General features: G+C 43.2%; 1 protein-coding gene across 2 annotated transcripts in view; it reads right to left on the reverse strand.

Moving 5' to 3' along the window:
* Positions 1 to 816: 816 nt before the first annotated feature.
* NTS (neurotensin) overlaps positions 817 to 21,558 on the reverse strand; it is a 32,417-nt gene continuing 11,675 nt past the window's right edge. For both annotated transcript variants that reach the window (XM_063930508.1, XM_063930509.1), the window contains 2 exons: positions 16,786 to 17,001; positions 817 to 1,064 (listed from right to left, as the gene is read on the reverse strand). In XM_063930508.1, coding sequence (XP_063786578.1) covers positions 915 to 1,064; positions 16,786 to 17,001 — 366 coding nt within the window. In that variant the 3' untranslated portion in view covers positions 817 to 914. The remainder of the gene's footprint in view (positions 1,065 to 16,785; positions 17,002 to 21,558) is intronic.

Here is a 21,558-nt window from a genome sequence, read left to right on the forward strand (position 1 = left end):
ATGTGAATAAGGGGCTCTACTGTGAGGAGTAACATTAATAAGGTAAAGTGATACTACTGTGGGATATAATATGAATTATGGACACTATCGCATGATAAAATGTGAATAATGTTGCAGTACTGTGTGGTGTAATTGGAATTGGGGTTACTATTGTGTGGCCATGACCCTTGCCAGCAAAAACACACCCCTTTTTGGGCTGTGCGCCAAATGTGCGAACTGTTCCTATTTAAAATATAGGGGGTACAAACACCAAAATAAGGACTGCTATGGGTGAGGGGTGATGGTGCTGGGAAAGAGGTGCAAGGTCAGAGGCGGAACCAGCGCTGGTGCTAGGGGGCACCAGCCAAAATCTTGCCTAGGGCATCATAGTGGCTAGGGCCGGCTCTGTCTGTCCCACCTGCAGTGCAACAAGGTTTTACCCTGTTGCTTTTTTTTTTGCTTGAATCAGGCCCTATGTGTTCAAATAATACCTTTTGTGTTTTAAAAACTAAATAAGTACATTTTTCATAGTTTTTTTTTTTTTTACTTAACTTGGCAGAGCAACAAGAATTATAGCGCTAAAAAAATAGAATTAACTGCACTTTCCAGTTGCTTGTATCATCCAGAATACAACTTTTTACTATGAGTCCTTTCATGTGACCATTTAGAACAAACTTTGTTTCTAACTGATTTTAGGGTCCATCTTGCAGATACATGGTATTTATTAGTTAAAATGTAAAAGTCCACATCATTTTAATGTTTATAAAAAATGATATTTAAGAAACAACATGAATAAAAACACATTTACTGTGTATTAAAGACAATTATTTTCCAATATATTTATAACACAAATATGTCTTTAATTGTAAGTAAAATAACCATAAATCACATTAACTTATAAATTAAACAGGCATTACTATATCTTATTGAATGAGTTAGTAATAAGAGCCTCTTTTAAGTATGTAGGGTCTTCTGGCTTTGCTTACGTGTGATTGTCTTTTGAAAATATAAGGGGTTTTTCTCTTAACTATATCTTCATTTTCATTATTTGAACTGCTGGGGTCCAGGTAATCCTGCTGAAGTAGCTGAAACAAAACAAAACAAAAGTTCAGGTACAGTAGGACCAAGGGTTAATGAATTTAAGAATTTGCCAAACAAATACTTACTTGCAGCATCTTTTGGATAAAATCAAATAACCAAAATTCGAAATAATATTAATCTTTTACCATACACAATACTGTGCATAAGCAACTGAGTTACAGTAATTCAGCGGGAACTTGAACAGCTACATTATTTACATTAACACACAAGGGATGAGTTCTGAATTTAAGGAAAAGGGTAACAGAACCCAAAAATGTACCATTTAATTATGGGCAAAAAATAAATAAATATATTTATCAGTGTTAAACTGAGATTCCACTGCAGCTCTGTTTAAAGTAGTGTTACAGTACCTCCTTTATATTGTAAGCTACAGACATCTAATCACTGGGGTATTTATAATGGGTGTAGGGTGTGTGGTGCACATGGTCCCCTGGGTCCATACACAAACACACACACACACACTCCCTCGGCCCGGTGCTGGCTGCACAGCTGCGGAAATCACCAGAAAAATGGAAGCCGCGACCATTATTACGATGATTTGCACATGCGTAGTATCGATGTTCTCAGGGAACAAAGCGCGGGTAACATGTTCCAGAAGACCTGCACATGCACAGTAGATTCTGGCACAAAGCTAGAGTTTACTGCACTGCCGGAAATTAGCTACAGATGGTTTAAGAGAGGAGGTGGCCCATGAGCAGACTTTTGCGTACCCCATCCTCTCTTAAAGCACCCCTGCATCTGATGTTGCTCTCATCTTTAGGACAGTGTCCTTATAAGATTTCAGATAGAACAAAACACTGGTACTGTTCAAATGTTTGAATCCACCAATCCAGAGAATTTCTGAACAGCAACTCTGCAAAACCATGACATTGGGGCATATTAACCCCGTAGCCAATTACCGCACTGGACCAATTCAACTAGTGGGGATTAACCCATGCGTTAGTCCCTGAGGATGTACTTTTCTCAACACTTTAGAAGCTACGAGGAGAAATAAGTGAGAAAAATGCACCTTTGAGGGGATAATGAGTGGGGAAAGCCATTGACTCAGCAGTACACAGTAGACACAAACAGTGATGTTTGCGCATTATTCCCTGATTTTTGGCATAAGGAAACGGATATTTAACGGAATAGGCTTTCCCCACATGGTGCGCTAATTAGCTGCGGTGTAAACCCTGTGGCAAATTGAGTATGCCCCTTAGACTCTGCTTGTTTAGATAAATTTCTTCTTCCTACTCCCTAGTAGTGAAAGAGAGCCTATTCAGTCACATACATGGCCTGAAATATCTATGTTGCCACTGACAAGTTTTCATAGAATAATCACAAGTAAACCACAGGCTCAATGAATTAACATGTAAGAGAAAATGGGCCTGATTTTGAGTCACACACAGCCTCGTCAGTGTCTGCGTCATTTAGCAAGTTGCATCTAAGACTTCACGCTTATGCTGCTGCAAAGCCTTTCCTGCTGTGCATTCATGTGTCTGAATGTGCAAGGACTGAGCGTCTACTTTCAGCATATTGAGACACTCAGATAATGCTGGGAAACTTTCACTAGCCTCAAGCTAGGTGCAGATTCTTTATTTGAGTATGGCCTCAAATGTGAGTGAAGAAGCGTCTTTGTGCGCAACCACTTCCAGGCACATCCCTGCAACACTCACATAGCTCACACACAAGATGCTACAGCTCTGCACGTCTGATTAGCTACTCCCCTGTGACTGCCCAGGAATACCCAGTAAATGTCAGACAACGTGCTTCTGAATCAGTACTGCAGCTATGTGTGCTAGCTATTGGGACACAAGAGCAGAGCAACTTAGACACATGACAGTAGAAAGACATCACTCCACTGCTTCCAACATCCTCAGTGGGTTTAACTCAGGACCAATAAATACAAAACTTCCTTTCTCAAACCGCTTTAGCAGATATGTGAGCCTGAAGGATTGAAATCAAAAGGAAAAGTATTTACCGCATACATCAATGGATTGAACATACTTTATGTGAGTGTACAGCTTTCTGGTGATAAAGTTGTTTCTGCAGTGTACTGCATTTTCATTTTTTATCATTAATTTAATATTTTTATTATTTTGTTTTGTTTATTTAGCTTTTTCATCTCCTTGTACATATTTTTCTGAGATAGTATTACCAGGCAGAGAGAAAAAAAACAGCAACTGCTATAATCTAAATATAACTAATAGTTTGGATACGTTTTTTTATTTTTATTTTAGAGATGTTAGAATGAATGATAATGTATACAGTATTCCAGCAATCGTTGATAAATTCCATGTTTTTAATTTTTTTTCCTGCAGCTATTCAGTTGATGGATTACTAAATTACTTAAATTGTGTTGTTATTTTTGACCTACAAAGGACCCCCCACAGTACACTCATGGTGGGTTACAATATGCTTTGGGGCCAAATTCAATTACCCACATCTAGGGCCTAATTCATGTTTGTACACTAATTCATTAGCAAGTGCAATTGTCTAGGCTACGGAATTGCTAATGTTAGCAAGTGAAACTGCTGCCAAGAAATGAAAAGAGATGCCTACCGTAGTTATAGCAAACTCATTTGCAATTGCGTATACATTCGCAGACTACACGCAAAAACGAGGAACATCGGAGCTAAGGGTTGGTCTATGTTTACTAGACACAGTAGTAGAGACTCAGATGCAATGTTTTTGCACGTGTAAGCATGCAGCTATCAGCAGATACATGCCCCCCTATATGGTCACTTCCTGTCAATCACTTTGTGACTAAGGGGTCTATTCATGAAGCAATGCAAAGTGTGGAGAAGTGAGCCCAGTGGAGAAGTGAGCCACACCTTGCCAAAATGGTGGCATATGTGCACTTTTTTCAGGGAGATATGAGGTCAGGATCTCCGTTGAAGGACAGAGATTTACAGGTCACTGCAGCATCTGCGTTGCGTGACCCCAGGGGTCACGCAGTCAAGCGATGCTGTCACAGATGATCCAATGCTGTATCCTAGGAGGCAGCTCAGATCACTAATGCATGTAGGTGGTGTGACGCCTCCTGCTACATTACCATGTTAGTGTTATTGCTGCTGCTTCCATGTAGGCAGCAGCAATAACTTTTCCATCCACACCTGAGTCAGGCCCACTGTGAAGTTTATTACAAATGCAAGAGCAGCCAAGAGGCTTCATCTTGGCCACATGTAAAGGCACAAATAGCTCCAGTGAAGCAAGCACACTGGGCCAGATTCAGGTTCGGTTGTAGAAAGCATAGAGTAGCTGCTGCTTCCTGCCCCTTCCTCACGCCCAAATGGCTGCAGACTGTCAACAATCTGACATCTGCAGTCTTACTGATCTGAGGGTGCATTGTCCATACTGTACATACACAGTTTGGGTCCTGTGAATGAGCAGTGTACCAAATATCGGTACATTGTGTGATTTTTGTCAGTGCAACCACACCTGAATTAGGCAGATTGCATTTAAACTAAAGAGTGTCCCAGAAAACACATTTTAAAACACAAGAGCTGCAGAATAATAGCTGTAAGGAATTACAGCATAATGCAGGAATTACACCTATAATGGGGTTCATTAAATTAAAAGGTTCAATAAACTACATGACAGATGACTCCTAGCTCATCGGTGCAGCTTTTCGTAGCAAACGGAACTCGTGGCCAGGGGCGTAAGTCAGGGACGTGCGGTGAGGTAAATGGCACAGGATGCACTGGCAAGTACCAGAGCCAGATTTACACACGATATACTGTATGAGCCCAAGGGTTCCTGTGGGCATTATGCACAGATGCAGCAGTATATATTGCTTGAAATTTGGTCAAGAGATGGGCGGAACAGATAAGCGCCAGTCATAGACTTTTTACTCAAGAGTTTTGACTATAAAAATTATTAAAATATTACAAAGAAGATATTTCTAACATATTCTTTGTATTTTTCATATACTTTATATAGGGCCTAATTCAGATCTGATCGTAGATGTGCGAGAAAACACACATCTACGATCAATTTCTTTAACATGCGGGGGGACGCCCAACACAGGGCAAGTCGGTCCTGCATGACGGATTCAGGCCTCCCCCCCAGCTGACAGCAATGTTTTTGCATGTTTCGAGTAGCTCACTGTTCTTTACAGCCTAGCTGCCAAGCAGATGGCTACCTGCCATGTTAAGGGTCGCAGTGGCTGTGTGTGACATTACGCAGCCACCGTGGCCCGCCCTGCAAACGATCCAGACACGCTTTCATTGTCCGGACCACGACCCTAAAATGGAGCAATGACACCCACAAAATGCAGCATCAACGCCCCATTCCCACCCCCATCCAGGTCTTAAACTGCGTTCTGAATAGAACACAGTTTAGGACACTGCACATGTGCATACCGGCATCAGGGCCAGATTAAGGGGGCTTGCCAAGTGGGCTTGGCACACAGCGCAGTTGCCCTGAGGGCGCACGGCCAGCAGCATGTAATGAGTCAAATTGACTCATTACATGCCTCTGAAGTCTGCACCGTGCGCCGCCACCGCTCTGTGGAGGAGAGCTACAGCGCCGGACATGCGGTTCCTCCATCCCAGCATCCACAGCAGCGCCGGGCAGCCAATACGGAAGGAGAGGGGGATGCTGCAGCGGCGCTTACTACCAATGAAATAGCGCTGCTGCGGCTCCAGTCCCCCTCCCTCCTCCTCCTTATCACCTGCCTGCACCGAGGGAGCTGCACGAGGAGCCTGTCAGCGGGGAGATGGTAAGTATGTCTCTCTCTCTCTCTCTCTCTCTCTCTCTCAGGGGGGACACCATCTGCCATAATGTGTAAAAAGGGGGCCTGGCTGCCGCAATGTGTAAAAAGGGGGCCTGGCTGCCGCAATGTGTAAAAAGGGGACTGGCTGCTGCAATGTGTAAAAATGGGGACTGGCTGCCGTAATGTATAAAAAGGGGGACTGGCTGCCGCAATGTGTAAAAAGGGGGACTGGCTGCCGCAATGTGTAAAAAGGGGGACTGGCTGCCGCAATGTGTAAAAAAGGGGCCTGGCTGCCGTAATGTGTAAAAATGGGGACTGGCTGCCGTAATGTGTAAAAAGGGGGACTGGCTGCCGCAATGTGTAAAAATGGGGACTGGCTGCCGCAATGTGTAAAAATGGGGACTGGCTGCCGCAATGTGTAAAAAGGGGGACTGGCTGCCGCAATGTGTAAAAAGGGTGACTGGCTGCCGTAATGTGTAAAAAGGGGGACTGGCTGCCGCAATGTGTATAAAGGGGGACACCGTCTGCCGTAATGTGTAAAAACGGGGACTCTGTCTGCTGTAATGTGTAAAAAGGGGACGCTGTCTGCCGTAATGTTAAGAAAGGGGACGCTGTCTGCTGTAATGTGTAAAAAAGGGGACGCTGTCTGCCGCAATGTGTAAAAAGGGGGACTGGCTGCCGCAATGTTTTAAAAGGGAGACTGTCTGCTGTAATGTGTAAAAAGGGGGTTGCTGTCTGCTGTAATGTATAAAAGGGGCTCTACCTGGTGTAGTGGCGCTACTGTGCAGCGTAATTTGAATAATGTAGACTACTGTGCACCGTAGTATGAATTGCTATTATTTTGTGGCCACGCCCCTTCCCCACGAAGCCATGCCCCTATATTTTTCTTGCGCGCCTATGCCGCGCACTGCCCCTGTCTTACATGGGGGGGGGGGGCGCCACTGTCGTTTCTTGCACACAGCGCTAAAATGCCTAGTTACGGCACTGCCGAACACTATCAGCCCCAATGTCTCCCTAAATATATAAAAGTGCAACAATTGCATAATTTTGTGTGGAAAATAGAAATGCAATTTTATTACTTTTGATTTATGGCCGACTGTGTTGTCAGCTGATGGCTGGTCATCATCATGCTGTCATTAGAATGGGCATATTTTTATGTGGAGGCCTGGAGCTCCATCCGCCCATTGTTAATCTGACCCTGACTGGCATACACAGATGCACAGATGTGCAGAAATTGCTTCACAGCGATTTTTGCACATCAGCGTCAGGGTCTGAATCGGCCCCGCAGTCAAAACTCTGGCTTATATGTTAGTATTACAGGAAATACTAATACTGCCTCACCTCACCTCACCGCATGTCACTGGCGTAACTATAACTTTGTAGGCGCCTAAACACATATTTGCCCCCAAATTACAAAAATCACATGGGCTTAATGAAAAAAAGGGATCAGTACATAGCATGGTAAGGAGGCAGAACATATCAGGGGTACAGTACACACTCAGCATGGTGTATGTGTGTAAGTGTGTGTGTGTGTGTGTGTGTGTGTGGTGGGGGGGGTTGGAGGTCACAGAGGACATATTGGGGGAACCACAGTACTCACCCTGCATGGTGTATTGGGTATGTAGAGTCCTCTCTCTGCAATATATATACGGTAAGGAGGGGGAGAGTGTCATCACTCACCTTGCACAGTGTATAATGTATGTGTGTGTGTGTGTGTGTGTGTGTGTGTGTGTGTGTGTGTGTGTGTGTGTGTGTGTTGGGGGGTGTAGGTGGGTACAGGGAACATACTGTATTGAGGTATTCAGTACACAGCACTGCATAGTGTGTTTGTGGGGGGTATCGTCACAGTGGACAAATATTGGGGGGTTTACAGTACTCCCCCTGTATATAGTGTGGGGGACGGGGGGGGCAGAGTACATATAGTATGGAGGCTCAGTGCTCACAGTGCACAGTGTACTGTGGGAGGGGTCACAGTACTCAACCTGCACAATGTATGGGGGGGTCAGTACTCACCCTGCACGGTGTATAGTGGGGGAGTAAATCACAGTGCTCACCCTTCATGATGGTCTCAACACCAGTGACTGAACCTGCATTACATTACATTACACAGCAGTGATGGACCCTGCATTACTTTACATAACAATAATTGACCCTGTATCACATTACATTACACACCAGTGACTGATCCTGCATTACATTACATGCCAGTGAGTGACATGCGCCAATGGACGATTCTGGATTGTGATGGGCAGGCATCAGAGGTACAGTGAGTACAGGTGGGTACTCCAGCTCTGCAAGTATTATTATAATTATTATTATTATTATTATTATTATTACTACCAGTTATTTTATATACCGCACACATATTCCACAGCACTTTACAGAGAATATTTAGCCATTCACATCAGTCCCTGCCCCAGTGGAGCTTACAATCTAAATTCCCTACCACATGTACATGCACACACATTAAACTACCAGTATATTTTTGGATTGTGGGAGGAAACTGGAGTAGACAGAGGAAACCCACATAAGTACAGGGATAACCAAACTCCACATAGTGGTATGGCTACTGTCACTATCTTTAGAGTCACCGGAACTCCCGCCCAACTGCCTGCTGCTGCAGAGGGGTAGCAGATGGTGACCAGGACTGTGTGGCCACTCACCATACTACCATGTGTACATCTGCCACTGCAGAGGGGTAGGACTCAAAAGGGTGGGGTCACTGCCACAGGGCTGTGTGACACTGCTCACTCCCCTCACTGAGAGGCCACCCATCAGCCACAGCACTGCAGAGCTACTTTCAGTCTTGCAAGATGATGACATCATTATCTTTCAGTCTTTCTCTACAATAGGTAGCTCTGGCATATAGTGAGTGACTATACAGTCCTGGTGACACTCCCCCTCCTTCCCCCATACTACCAGGAAGTAAATTGGTGGGATTGGAACCCGTGGGGGGAGGGGGGGTGCAATGCTAATAAATAAAACTGAAAGAAAAAAAATGGTGCAGTGGGGTTGCTTGATAGTCTGGAGGGCCACCTAAGCAGCTGGGCCCAATAGCAATTGTATCCCTTGCACCCTCTATAGTTATGCCACTGCCCATAGCTGTGCATGAACACATGTGTATGCACCCACTTCCATAGGAACAGATCATGGTAAATAATTATCACAAGATCACATGGCAATCAACTGCAAGCAGAGAAAAGTGAATTCTTTGCAGAACCAAATATGTGATCACTGAGATCAGCCGTCCCTAATTGTTACAGATAACCACAAAAAGGATTGTTTGTATATCGATTCAGGCACAACAAAACATTTCAGTTGCAATGAGGAGAAGTTCACCAAGCTAAGTCAGTGTGATCCTGTGACAATCAAGGGAATTGTAAATCAACCTTTGCCAGCTGCAAAAGTGACAATTAAAGCTCACTTGAGAATTTTAGCAAGAACAAAAGTCCCAGAAATCTAAAATGAATTTGGTGTACCAGAGATTCGTACAAACCTTATCATCATCAGTGTCCTAGAAAGGAGAGGGCAAAGAGTTAATTTCACCAAATGAAAGTACATTTCGAGAAAAAAAAATGACAGTTATAGTTACAGGCACAGGTCACCAACAACTGTATGTCTTTGATACACAGCACTGCTGTGCAATGATGAAAAGTTAGTCATATTCATTGGAACTCCAGCATAGAAGATTTGGTAACATTGGATACAAGAGTGTTGAAAAGCTACAGAATGGGATGGTCACAGGAATATCAGTGATAAATACAATGAAAAGCATGTGTGAAAGCTGCATATATGGGAAACAGAGTCTTCAGCCATTTCCAAAGTCAAATACTGTAGGAGAGCAACAGTACATCACCACTTTGGGATAGTATATTCAGATATGTGTTTTCCAATGGAAGTAAAGTCTGTCAGTGGATACAGACACTTTGTGACATTTAAAGATGACTTCATGAGAATGACAAATTTGTACTTCATAAAAGAGAAATTTGAAGTGACAAAGAATATTAAACATTACAATAGACTTGTAGAAAATTAAACAGGCCGTACACTTAAAAATCTCAGATCTGATCATGGTGGAGATATCTCAGCAAAGAGGTGGAACAATTCTTGAGAAAATATGGAATAGAGAATCAACTGACTTATGCCTATACTCCTGAGCAAAGCACTGTTAGTGAACAAGCAAACCATACACTAGTGGAGATAGCAAGATGTATGCTGAAATATGCAAGCCTTGAGAAACAGTTTTGGACAGAAGCTCTGCCCACAACAGTTTACCTGTGGACAGTTGTCCTATAAGTTGTCCTATAAGACATACTGTAGCACCTATTGAAGCCCGGTCAAGGAGAAAACAAAGTGTGAAACATCTAAACACCTTTGGAAGTATTGCTTACATGTATGTCCATATACTATACCAAAGGAAAGAATACACAATCTGGATTAAAAGTCAGTAAAGTGCATCATGCTTGGCTGTTACCATGAAAGTGGAATATAATTACAAGAAAACTTTTCAATACAAGGGAAGTTGCATTTAAAGAGACAGTACAAGTTACAGAAAAGCTGGACTTTGACAAGTAGAACAAGTACTGTACGTGTCAATGGACATGCCAGTAGCTGAAGATACATATGAACCAAAGACTAGCAGTGTGGAAGTTCAATGACAGAAAAGATCAATTGCTTGATCAAATATCAGCAAGCCAACTAGAATAAGGATAAGGAATTTAAAAAACATTATATTCACTGTACCTCAAGATATTCAAGAGCCAAAGGCAAAGACTGATTGGTGGGAGTTATAGGCAGCAGATCTGAGAAGCTGGAAGTGGGCGTAAGTTTACAAGAGACAGCTCATGCAACATTTATATACATTTTCAGATCTGCTGATACAGTAGATGCATAAGCCTCCAAATCATGGTTGTTATGTCTATGCATTGTGGAAGCAACCCAAGTAGGCATGGTCACTGATCGTCAAAGATTTGCTACAGATGGCCCATGGTTTCGCATCAGTGATCTGATGGTCTTCTCCCATTGATGGAACAAAGGCAGCAATATCTTTTTATTATTCCCAAGCATCGATGTAAACCACTGATAGTATCAATAATGGAAAAATCAGCCAATGGCCATCCCTAAACCAGAGTACCCTAAGGAAACCTAAGCAAATGCATGGAGATCACATCAATTCTATACATAAAGGGCCCATGTTGGAATTTGAACCATGACCACGGTGCTATAGGTTAACAATGTTAATCACTATAGGCCTGATGTGGAGAGGAATGCAAATGCAATTGCAGTTGTGATTTCATATGCAGCAGCTGTGCGAAATTATGCAAATGTCACACACCCGGGATTTGTATAAAGACGCTCAGTGAAGGCGTCTCAGAAACACCACTTAGTACAAGACGCAACAATCCGATACACATTGGTCAATCATCGACTTTCTGAGTAACCCTATGGTTGCACAGCATGACTGTCATAAGTAAGACCTCAGAACCATGTTAACTGTATACAGGATCATAGTCGCAAATTGTAACACGCCCATGAAATGGCTATGAATGGCTGCATTTGAATCGCCACTCCCCCGTTACCTCCCACAAACACTACCTGTCAATTACTTTGCAAAAAAATCCAAGGTCATTGTGGCACATACACAGTGCAATTTATATGCAGGCACAGAAGGAAAGAAAATGCTCCACTGCTACTCATTTAACTTATTTTACTTTGCTGTAATTTGCATTGTTGTAATGCTTACTAAGTGTAATAAAGCACACTAAACTAATAATTCTTAAAAAGGAAAAAAAACTATGTAAAATTGATAATTACTGAGCTAGAATACTATTGTTTATTTATATAGCAGCACACAGGGCCAGATTAATGCAGAGGCAACAGAGGCAGTCGTCCCGGGGCCCCCCACACATTAGGGGTCCCACACACAAATGGTTGAATCAAGGGAGTCTCCGTTCAAGCAGCTCAACTGTTCATTAACAGTGGCTGCCACAAGCTCCTCCATGTTAGTGAGTGGTGTGTTTGTCTGTCAGTTCGCTGGAGTCCTGGCCGCGAATGTGCACTGGGTCTCCAGGAGGCTAAGGAGGACTGCGCATGGAGGACGGAAGGAGGAAGAAGCAAGGGAGGGCCGATGTAATCCAGGTCAGGTCACACACAGTTGTCATAGGTGAGGAGACAGCAGACCTGTGGCCAGTGGCAGAACTGGCAGAGCAGCAGCACCTGGGGTATCAATAGAGGGGACAGAGCTGCAGGTCAGGAGGCAGTTGGGTTAAGGAGACAGTATAAGCTGCCAGCTAAGGAGACTGCAGATACTGACTGATGGGAGATGATGAAGGTAGAGATGACTGTAGAGGTAAGTATAGGAGGGGTTAGAGAGAGGACTGTGTGGATAAGTACTGGAGGGGGTAAAGAGAGGACTGTGTGGGAAAGTACAGGAAAGTTTAGAGATAGGACTGTGAGGATAAGTACAGGAGGAGGTGGGTAGAGGACTATGGGGGTAAATACAAACAGGAAGGGGTAAATAGAGGACTGTAGGGGTAAATAGAGGACTGTATGGGTGAATAGAGGACTGTAGGGGTAAATAGAGGATGGTAGGGAGTAGAAAGAAGTTGAGGCTAGATAGACTTGGTATGGGGCAGATGGAAGGAGGAGGTGTGTGTGTTTGTGAGGTGTGCACTCAGGGATATAGTAGAGGAGGCCCCCACAACTTCATTGCCCCTGGGCCTCCACCATGCTTAATCTGGCTCTGGCAGCACTATATTATCCATCACTTTGAAAAGAATATTAATTATTCACTTAAGTCCTGGCCCTGTTGGCGCTTATAGTGTAGTTTACATTCTCTATCACCCAAAAACATTAGGTCACATTTTTCAGCAGACCTACCATTACATTGTTGGACTGTGGGTGAAAACTGACATAAACATGGAAAACATACAAACTATGCACATTCAGATGTGGACAGAGCAGCTATTGCTGCTGCATCCTTTGAATAGCTCTGTATGTAAGTGCAGCAGGAGGTGTCTATTACAAGTAGATGCCTCCTGCTGCAGCAGCGATCAGACCTGCATCCTAGGATGCAGCATCGGATCACTATGACACCATCGGGCAGCTTGCGGTACCTATAGGGTCACGCAAGCCGGCCACAGCACATCCATGTAAGAGGACATGAAATCTCTGTCCAATGATGGGGTTCAGATACATCTGGACCTGAATGAGGTCCTTTATACGCCATTCAGAATTGAATGATGACCAGAATTATTATGGGTTATATAAAAATAGGAAAGGGGGAATGCAGGAACAGACAATAATTGTAACAAAATATATTTGTAAGGGATGCCATTGTAGACATTTTAGGCTTCCATACTTCTTGGCTGTCACAAAGGAAAGGAACTACTGAGACCAATGGAGACTACTTGTGTCACTTAATACATCTCAAAAACATAATAATACATATATATATATACATACATACAGTATACTACAATATAAATAATTGTATACCAAAATACCATGTTTGATACTGTACATACTATTACTGAGTATCCAATTACCTATAAGGCTCTATACTTTTTTTGTATTTATGGACCATATACTTTTTTCTTATCTAGTTAGGTTTATATATTTCTTTGTAGATACATTTTATTCAAACTAGGAAGATGAGAGAAGACTGCTAAGGGGAAAAATGATACTTTGGTGTCTCATGGTTATTTAGGTGATAGGATCAGAACATGGTGGCTGGTGAGGGGTGGCTGTGGTGGGAGTCGCATGGCTGGTGCCTCTGTTGGTGGGTAGCGTGGTCCCATTGATTAGGGGTCTCCCCATCAGAGGGTCCCTCACAGCAGATGGTGATTGCCTGGTAGCCCCGGTGGTGATTTATTGGTGGGCCTGGCTGGTCTAGCTCTGCAACCTGTAGTGGAGGGTGCAGCTGCTGTGGGTGTGAGGGGTGTTGCTGGGTCCATGCCATTGAATCATCAGGCTGTGGCCGGGCTCTCAGTTTTCTTAATGAGTGCACTGACACCTTCATTGACTGGGCCTACACTGACAGCGACTGGTGGTGTGGCTGTAGCAGTTGCCCTGGACATGAGGGCTGTTTTTGCACCTATAGTGGTGCATTTCAGTAATTTCAGCATACAGACTGCTCTCATGCTGCAGGCTTCACTTATGCCTGTTCATGCTTCTACCGCGTCTTTGCCTGCTGACAGCTTCATGCATCTGTTGCATGGCAGCAGGTGGCCCTGTGTCTCCCTCTTATTTTGCAGTGTCCAGTGGCCCGGAGGCAAGTTCTGAAGCAGTTGGTGTATTGTTGGTTGCTGTGGATGCTGGGCAGGACACAGCCACTTCTTCAGAGAGTTACTGGTCAATGTCTTAGTCCACTCCGATTAGCAGCAGCTCTTTGGCCTAGATCAGGCATAAGGCCAAGTGTGCAAAAATGGGACACTCGTCTGGATGCTTGAATCTTCATTGTGATTGTCACCACCATGAGAGTAGCAGCAACAATGATTAACCTAGCCAAGGAGACATGGTGCGGTGTACCAATACCACTGTCCCTGGGTCCTGTGGGGTTTGCATCCCAGCATGCAGAGATGCATAAATATGGGCAAATATGCCCTTACCTCCAAGATGTGTAAGGCCTTGGTGGATGCCAAAAAAAGGGTGGCATAGGCGAGGACGTGCATCAGTTCTACTGTATTTGAAATGGTCGCAGGGTTTCTACGTCTTTGCCACTCATTATCTTAAGAAATGGCCAGAGGAGGCCACGAATGTGGTGCATTATTTGCACCTGATTCATGGTCTTCTGCGGTCCTCTGGAGGTATGATGTGGAGGTGTTATGACAAGGAGTTTAAGCACAAGCAGAACATGTCTTTCGGGCATCGGGACATGGTCGTCCGGTTAGTAGTGTTTTCTGCAGGCTGCACAATCATCCTTTTGATCTGATAGTATCATGGAGGATGGGGGGGGGGGGGGGGGGGTGCAGGGGGTGTTATTTTTCTTTAACAATGGAAACTGTCTTCTAGGGAAAAGTGCCAATCTCAGCATTTATTTCTGTGCTGTGGGTCCACTCATCTGGCCAAGGAATGCTCCAGACCCATGTGGCCTTTCTGGCCTGAGAAGCCCTGCAATTGGGTAGCTCCTAAGTAAGATGCCATCTCCTGTCGCCATGGGTGCCATTTGCTCTTGGTTGGCCAGGTATTTGCTGAATGGGGAGGCAGAGTTCTTGCTGCTGGGGTTCATTGATGGTTTCAGCTCCCAGTTGTTGGTGAGGTTCCTGTTGGTTGTCCTCTGCTGTTGATGCCTGTGGTGAAGAAGAAGAAGGTGATGAAAGAGGTTTGGTTTGGGGCAAATAATTGACCCCTTTTCCAAGCCTGCTTTGGCTAATTTTTTGGTGGGTGTGGTTCTGAAAAAGGTGCTTGGGAAGTTTTGGCTTATCCAGCACCTTTCTCATCCACCTGGAAGGTCAGTGAATGACCCCATACCGAAAGTGTTTTCCATTGTTTACTATCAGTCCTTTGGTGAGGCTGGAACATCGTTAAGGCTGCAGACCTTGGGGACTTGTTGGGGAAAGTCAACGTGAAGTCTGTCATCTGCCTTTTGCCTTTGCTTCCTGACTCTTTCAGGTTCATGCGCTTTAGGCTGGAGGACATATTCTGGGTCGACAAATGCTTGCACTTGGGTTGTTCCATTTTGTGCTCTTTTTTGAGACGTTCAGTTCGTTTTTACACTGGTGAGTTTCGCTCGGCACCAATGATTTTCACTGTATGACATAAGCTGTTTCCTCTCATTGCGCACAGTTGTTGTTTTTGTTGTGTGCTTTGTTTATGGTGTCCAGTGTTCTGAAAGCAGTGGACAAGTGTGAGGGACTTTGCACTTGTTTTTGGACATTGAGATTGATACAGTGACCAATTGTTGGCATTTACCCTCAGATAAATTTGCTGATTTGTTGGCTTTGGCTGTCACCAAGTTTACCTTGCAGCAGTGCCAGTTTCTCCTTGGTCTTTTTAATTTTGCTTGCTGTATCATACCCATGGACCAAGGTTTTTTTGTAACAAGCTTGAACGAGTTACCACTGGGGTGCGTTATCTGTATTATTTTATTTGGTTCTCGGCAGAGATCAGTTGAAACCTTCTGGTCTGTAATATTTTTATGTCAGAATTTAATGGTGTGCATTTTTGTTTGGCTCCCCCAGTGCCCAGTGCACAGCTTCATCTGTTTACCAATGCAACTGGTTCTACTGGTTTTGAGGGCTATCCTGAAGGTTCTTGATAAGCTGCATCTTGGGTGGAGGGGAAGGCTGACTATGAATCTTCTTTTGCTGGAACTTTTCCTTATTGTGGTCGCCCTAGAGCTATGGGGTGAATGTCTGCGTAACTGGCATGCTGTTTTTTGGTGTGACAAAATGAGGGTTTTACACACCATTCATCACCAGTGTTCCTCCTCCCTGACAGTTTTGCACCTGCTGGTACACCTGGTTTTCCAATGCTTGCTGTTTAATCTCTTTTTTTTTCACGTCATGTGCCAGGCATTGACAACTCAAAAAAAGATTTCTTTGGGTGCACTTCCTATCAATGTTTAGATTTAGCTGAATTCACCCTACAATAAATGGGGTCAGGAGTACTGGTTGTGCTCTGGTCGACATTGTTTAGGTGGTTGGAGCCCACTATACTTGCCTTTGAGAAGGGCAATAGGTGCTGCAAGTTTGATGTGGTTGGCAACTAGGATATAGGCTGTTGGCTGGCCACTGGATATCTGCCCTTCTTTCTTTCTGCCAGCATAATGTCAGGTTAATTGAATTTTCTTTTTTTCTTATTTTTTTCTTTGACTGTTTCCAATAAAGGGATTGACCATTTGAAACACCATATAATTTGTCTGTGTATTTATTTTAGTTAAGTTATATTAATGTTAAGGGTTAATGATTACTTCTGCATGGGAAATCAATCAGTCATCTGATGATAGGTAGTTTATTGCAAATCAGCACTCATTATGAAATATAGTAAAATAATGTATTGTACCATACCTCCCAATGCTGAATGATTCTGCTTTGGCAAATTTTCTGAAGCTGAAAAGCTGTCAACATTGCTTCCAGGTTAAACCCATCCGCAGATGTAGGATATTGTTTTCTGACATTTTCCCCAGTCTCCCCTGTTTCTTCAGCTTGGGTGTTGATATTGTTTATAAGGTTGCATACATTAAGAAGAGTAATTTTCCAGTACGGAAGTCTTGCTTTAGTCACCTATGATGAAATGTTTGAACACGTAAATGACCAACAACAGTTGTCTTCTCTCTAGGATTAACTATGTAAGAGGTTTGTAACACACAGTTTGTGACACTAAACTAAGGTAATAATCCTATTTTAGCTAAATTAATTTTCTTATAACATCATATATGATCTAGTGATAGTACACATTAACAGAGGAGCTTACGGACATGCTCTGACACTGCATTTCAAACATACAGCATTTACTTACTTATCATTGTATTGGTAAGTCATTTAAACAGTTGTACATTTTAGAAGTGTCATTTAGGAATCGACTCAATTAATTTGGCCCCCCACTCTGTGGAGCAAAGTTTCTACAAGAGGAGTGAGGGTGAGAATCACCTTGGGTGCATAAGAAGTAAAGAGGGCTAAAAGGTATTTGCCTTTAGATTGGAGGTACTGTAGCATACCTCCCAACTGCCCGATTTTTTGTGGGACAGTCCCATTTTTTGGGGTCTGTTCTGCAGTCCCTCCTGCGGGCCGCAGTGTCCCGCACTGGGTGGGGGCAGTTGGGACACCCCATGTCACATGCTGCTCTGCTTAGTACAAGCAGAGCAGTGGTGAATAGATGCCAGGGAGCCAGAGGGCCTGGGGGCATGGCCAGCAACTCACAGAGCGCTGGCCATGCCCCCACTGTGCATGTATTTCTGGGGGACAGAGGGACTGGGTACATGGCCAGCAGCTCACAGAGTGCTGGCCATGCCCCCACTGTGACTAAAATTGGAGGTGTGGCCAGCAATTGCAGCATTGCCGCAAAACCATGCCCCATTTCCCACAGACCATGCCCCTTTTGGCGGGGTCCCGACTGAGCAGATATAGCTGTTGGGAAGTATGCTGTAGGTGGTTGTGTTTCATTTTTTTATGAATTGAGAATTACTGGCTAATTATCTCACGTGTGATTCTGTGAGGAGACCTGCAAAACATGCACTGTGTGGGGTCCTGAGGACCGAGTTTGAGAACCTGTGGTGTAGAGTATTGTTGCACTGGGTGGATTAAATTCAAATATCTTGGGTGAGCCTACTAAATGTGAATCTATACATATTTTCTGGCAATAGTGGCAGAAGAAAGAAATTGTACTCTAGGGCATGCAGATAGCAAAAACTCCCATGTCAGATTACCAAAAGGACTAAAATCCGCCTCCAGGCAAAGTACAACAAGGCTCATATTACCATTCTGTTGGGTGTATAATTATATATAAATAATATATGATGCTGGTTTGAAATATGGCTAGGTGATTTCCAAATGGTAAATGCAAAATGCTCATAGACCTGGATCAATATATCCATAAACATGGAATAAAAAAAAGAGATGTGTGGTTAGGTTCTCAAGAAATCTGAATCCACCCAGATTTTGTGGATCCGAACCAAACCAAAACCCAGTCCGGATTTCCCGAGGAGATCCGATCTGAACCAAGTCCCAGTTCAGATCTTACTGCAGTTCGGAATTCAGATTTTAAATACAAATTTTGGTTTTTGCATTGCAGAAATTACATGATTTTAGCTGTTTTTATTAATTTTATCAGTGAATATAATTTATTTTTATTGATTTTTAATCAAACCAAAAACCGAATCTGAACCAAAACACTTGAGGGTGGTTTTGCCAAAATCAAAATCAAAACATGGTGATGAATTAGAACCAAAACCACAACGTGGGGGGCTGCACACATCTCTAATAAAAAAAATAATTTTGTGTTTGCTGTGTGTTTATACCGTTGACATATTTTAAATTGGTGATGGAATCCTTGATGTAAATTATATTTTTATTACCACAAGAAGTCTTTTAAGACATAAATAATATCTCAAAACTCATTATTAACCACTTTGTTTTTATTCCATTGTAATTGTAATTTTGAGCACGGCTGCACAGTTACTATAGTAATGAATCCAGTTTTCCTCACTATTAATCTGTCTCTCCCTTCCTCCTGCTGATTATTCTTACTAGTTGTCTCCAGAGAGACAGTACTTTGACAAGGGATCCCCTCAAACACCATCAGCTTCTCTATGTAGTATTTCCAATCAGTGGCATGGCTACCTGAGGCAGTGAAAGCACTGGCCTCCAGACTCCAGCTGACAGAGGGGCCCCAAGGAGGAAAGACTGAGAGGGTTACTGAACTAGGATAGATCTCTCTCCAATGATTTCATAGTGATTTTCTACAGTCTAGCACACAAGCACTCGTTGTAGCCCCCTTGAGCTGATGAATGGTGTCCTGGATTGTGTGATAGAAGCAGCAGAGTAGGGGCACATCAAAGTGTGTATATAGTGTGCTACGGTCTTATATGATGAAAGAAAGGAGAGCAGAAGTTGTTTTAGGGAAGTACACTTAAAATAAAACCTTTAGAGCTCTATTTATTATCATTTGCAGCCAGCACCTGAAAATAAATATATGCAGTTACCAAAATCTAGGACTTTTTTCTTTCAGATGCACCGTTGGTGCATCACTGGGACAGGGGCTCCAAAAGAAGCCCGTCTTGGCGGGCACTGCAAAGTAATGGTATCGCATTGCAATCACATTACTTCCTCCCTTGTCCCTCAGCAGTGCTATGGCACATGCAATCCAGAGCCATGGGGGAAGTGGGGTCAACACTCCCTATTTTACCTCCGGGCCTCCTGGTACGAAACTATACTACTGTTTCCAATTTACAAAAAATCCAGATTCTGCATGCTCCATAACAATGTAATTTAAAATAATTTTTAGCTTTGTATGACAATTCATAGTACAGTAAAAATGAAATTTACAGCTAGAATAGTTTTGTGAATAAAAACCATTGGGAGTATGGCTCATCTCACCCCACCTGCTCTTATACTGTAGCTATCATCTGTGAACACTTGCACCAGTCAATACTTGGTGCAAAAGATATCAGATTTACAGGTGAATTCAACTGTGTGTATGAGTATCCTGTAATTCCAATGACATGCCCTCTATGCTCTTTGGAGTATATGTACTAAAGTGCGGGTTTATAGACATGGAGATGTTTACTATAGCAACCAATCATATTCTTTCTATTATCTTCAAGAAGGTGCTATTTAAATAAGTAGAATCAAATTGGTTGCTATGGGAAACCTCTCCACATCTGTAAATCCACACATTAGTAAATATACCTCTTAGTCTCTTTGACAATGCCTGTTTGAGCCCAGTTATTCCTGCTTAGTCTCACATGGTGATGTGGATAAAATAGATATGACTCTGCACTGCCATTTTTTTTATGCATGCTTTCACAAATATGCAGTATTTATGTGTTGTATTTTCAAATATATTTACAGATGCGAAACATGTTATACTTCCTATAGTGTTATTTTTTTAATGGAGACTTTGCTTGGTTGGCTATGGACATACAGTATAATTTGTAAAATGTTATTTCCCCGCTAGTGCATACACATGTTCAAGAAAAAATAAATAAATATGTATTATATTGGGGTACATAGAGGTAATGTTTATGATTAATCCATTGTTTTTAATTTAGTTTGAATACTAGCTTGCTTGTTTGTTTGTGTATTTATTTATGAATTGGTGAATAGTTTAGTATTAAAAAATCATGTTATATACATTCATTGACAAATTGTTAAAACTGAAGTATAAATCTTAGGGAAGGTGTCCGCAAAGTATCCAGGAACAGGTGGTGAAATGTGTGAGTGGCAGGCCCAGGTGCAAAAATATGCTTTGGGACCCCCTCCCGCCCCACCTGCCCTCTCAGAGGGAGAGGATGATGGGGAGAGGTAGACAAGAAGAGGCAATGGTATATGGTAACAGGGTGATGGGAAGAAGCAAAGAGACAGTGGATGATGGGGAGAACATGACAGGCAATGGGTGACAGGGAGAAGCAGTGGGTGACAGGGAGAGGCAGTAGCTGACAGGGGGAGGCAGTGGGTGACAGGAAGAAAGTTATGGAAAGAGGCAGAGGGTGATGGAGAGTGGGTGAAAGTGAGAGCCAGTGAGTGACAGGGAGAAGCAGTGTGTTATAGAGAGAGATAAAGAGTGACTGGGAGAGGCCGAGGATGATAGTCAGAGAGTGACAAGAAGAGGCAATGGGTGACAGACAGAGAGAGATGGAGAGAGGGAGAGAGTTATAAGGAGGACAGAGGGTGGCAGGGAGAGGTAGATGATGACAGGGAGAGGGTGTCATGGAGAGGCAGTGGGTGACAGAGAGAGGCAGTGAGTTACAGGGAGAGGCAGTGGGTGACAGGCATCAGGTGACAAATACATTAAATATTGTACATTTTGCTGGTATCCTGATGGTAGGTCTACAGTGTCTAAGTAGACAGTCAATAGGTCAACACCATTTTGCTGACATGCACCCGCAGCTCAGCCTCATTCAATTTTAATAGGACAGACTGGCAGCTCGCATCGGTGGGGTATTATAAGTCAGTCTGACTAATGACATTGCCACCAGTTGTCGGCCACACTGCAATGCACTGGCTGCACTGCTACTAGTACTGCCCCCGTCCATGAATATTCTTTGAAGAACATGCATGTCCAACAAATATGCTTAGAAGACAAAGCTGGTTTACATCACAAGGATACTTTGATTATCACTT

This window comes from Pseudophryne corroboree, chromosome 6 (genome assembly GCF_028390025.1).
Source record: "Pseudophryne corroboree isolate aPseCor3 chromosome 6, aPseCor3.hap2, whole genome shotgun sequence".
Taxonomy (NCBI): Eukaryota; Metazoa; Chordata; class Amphibia; order Anura; family Myobatrachidae; genus Pseudophryne; species Pseudophryne corroboree.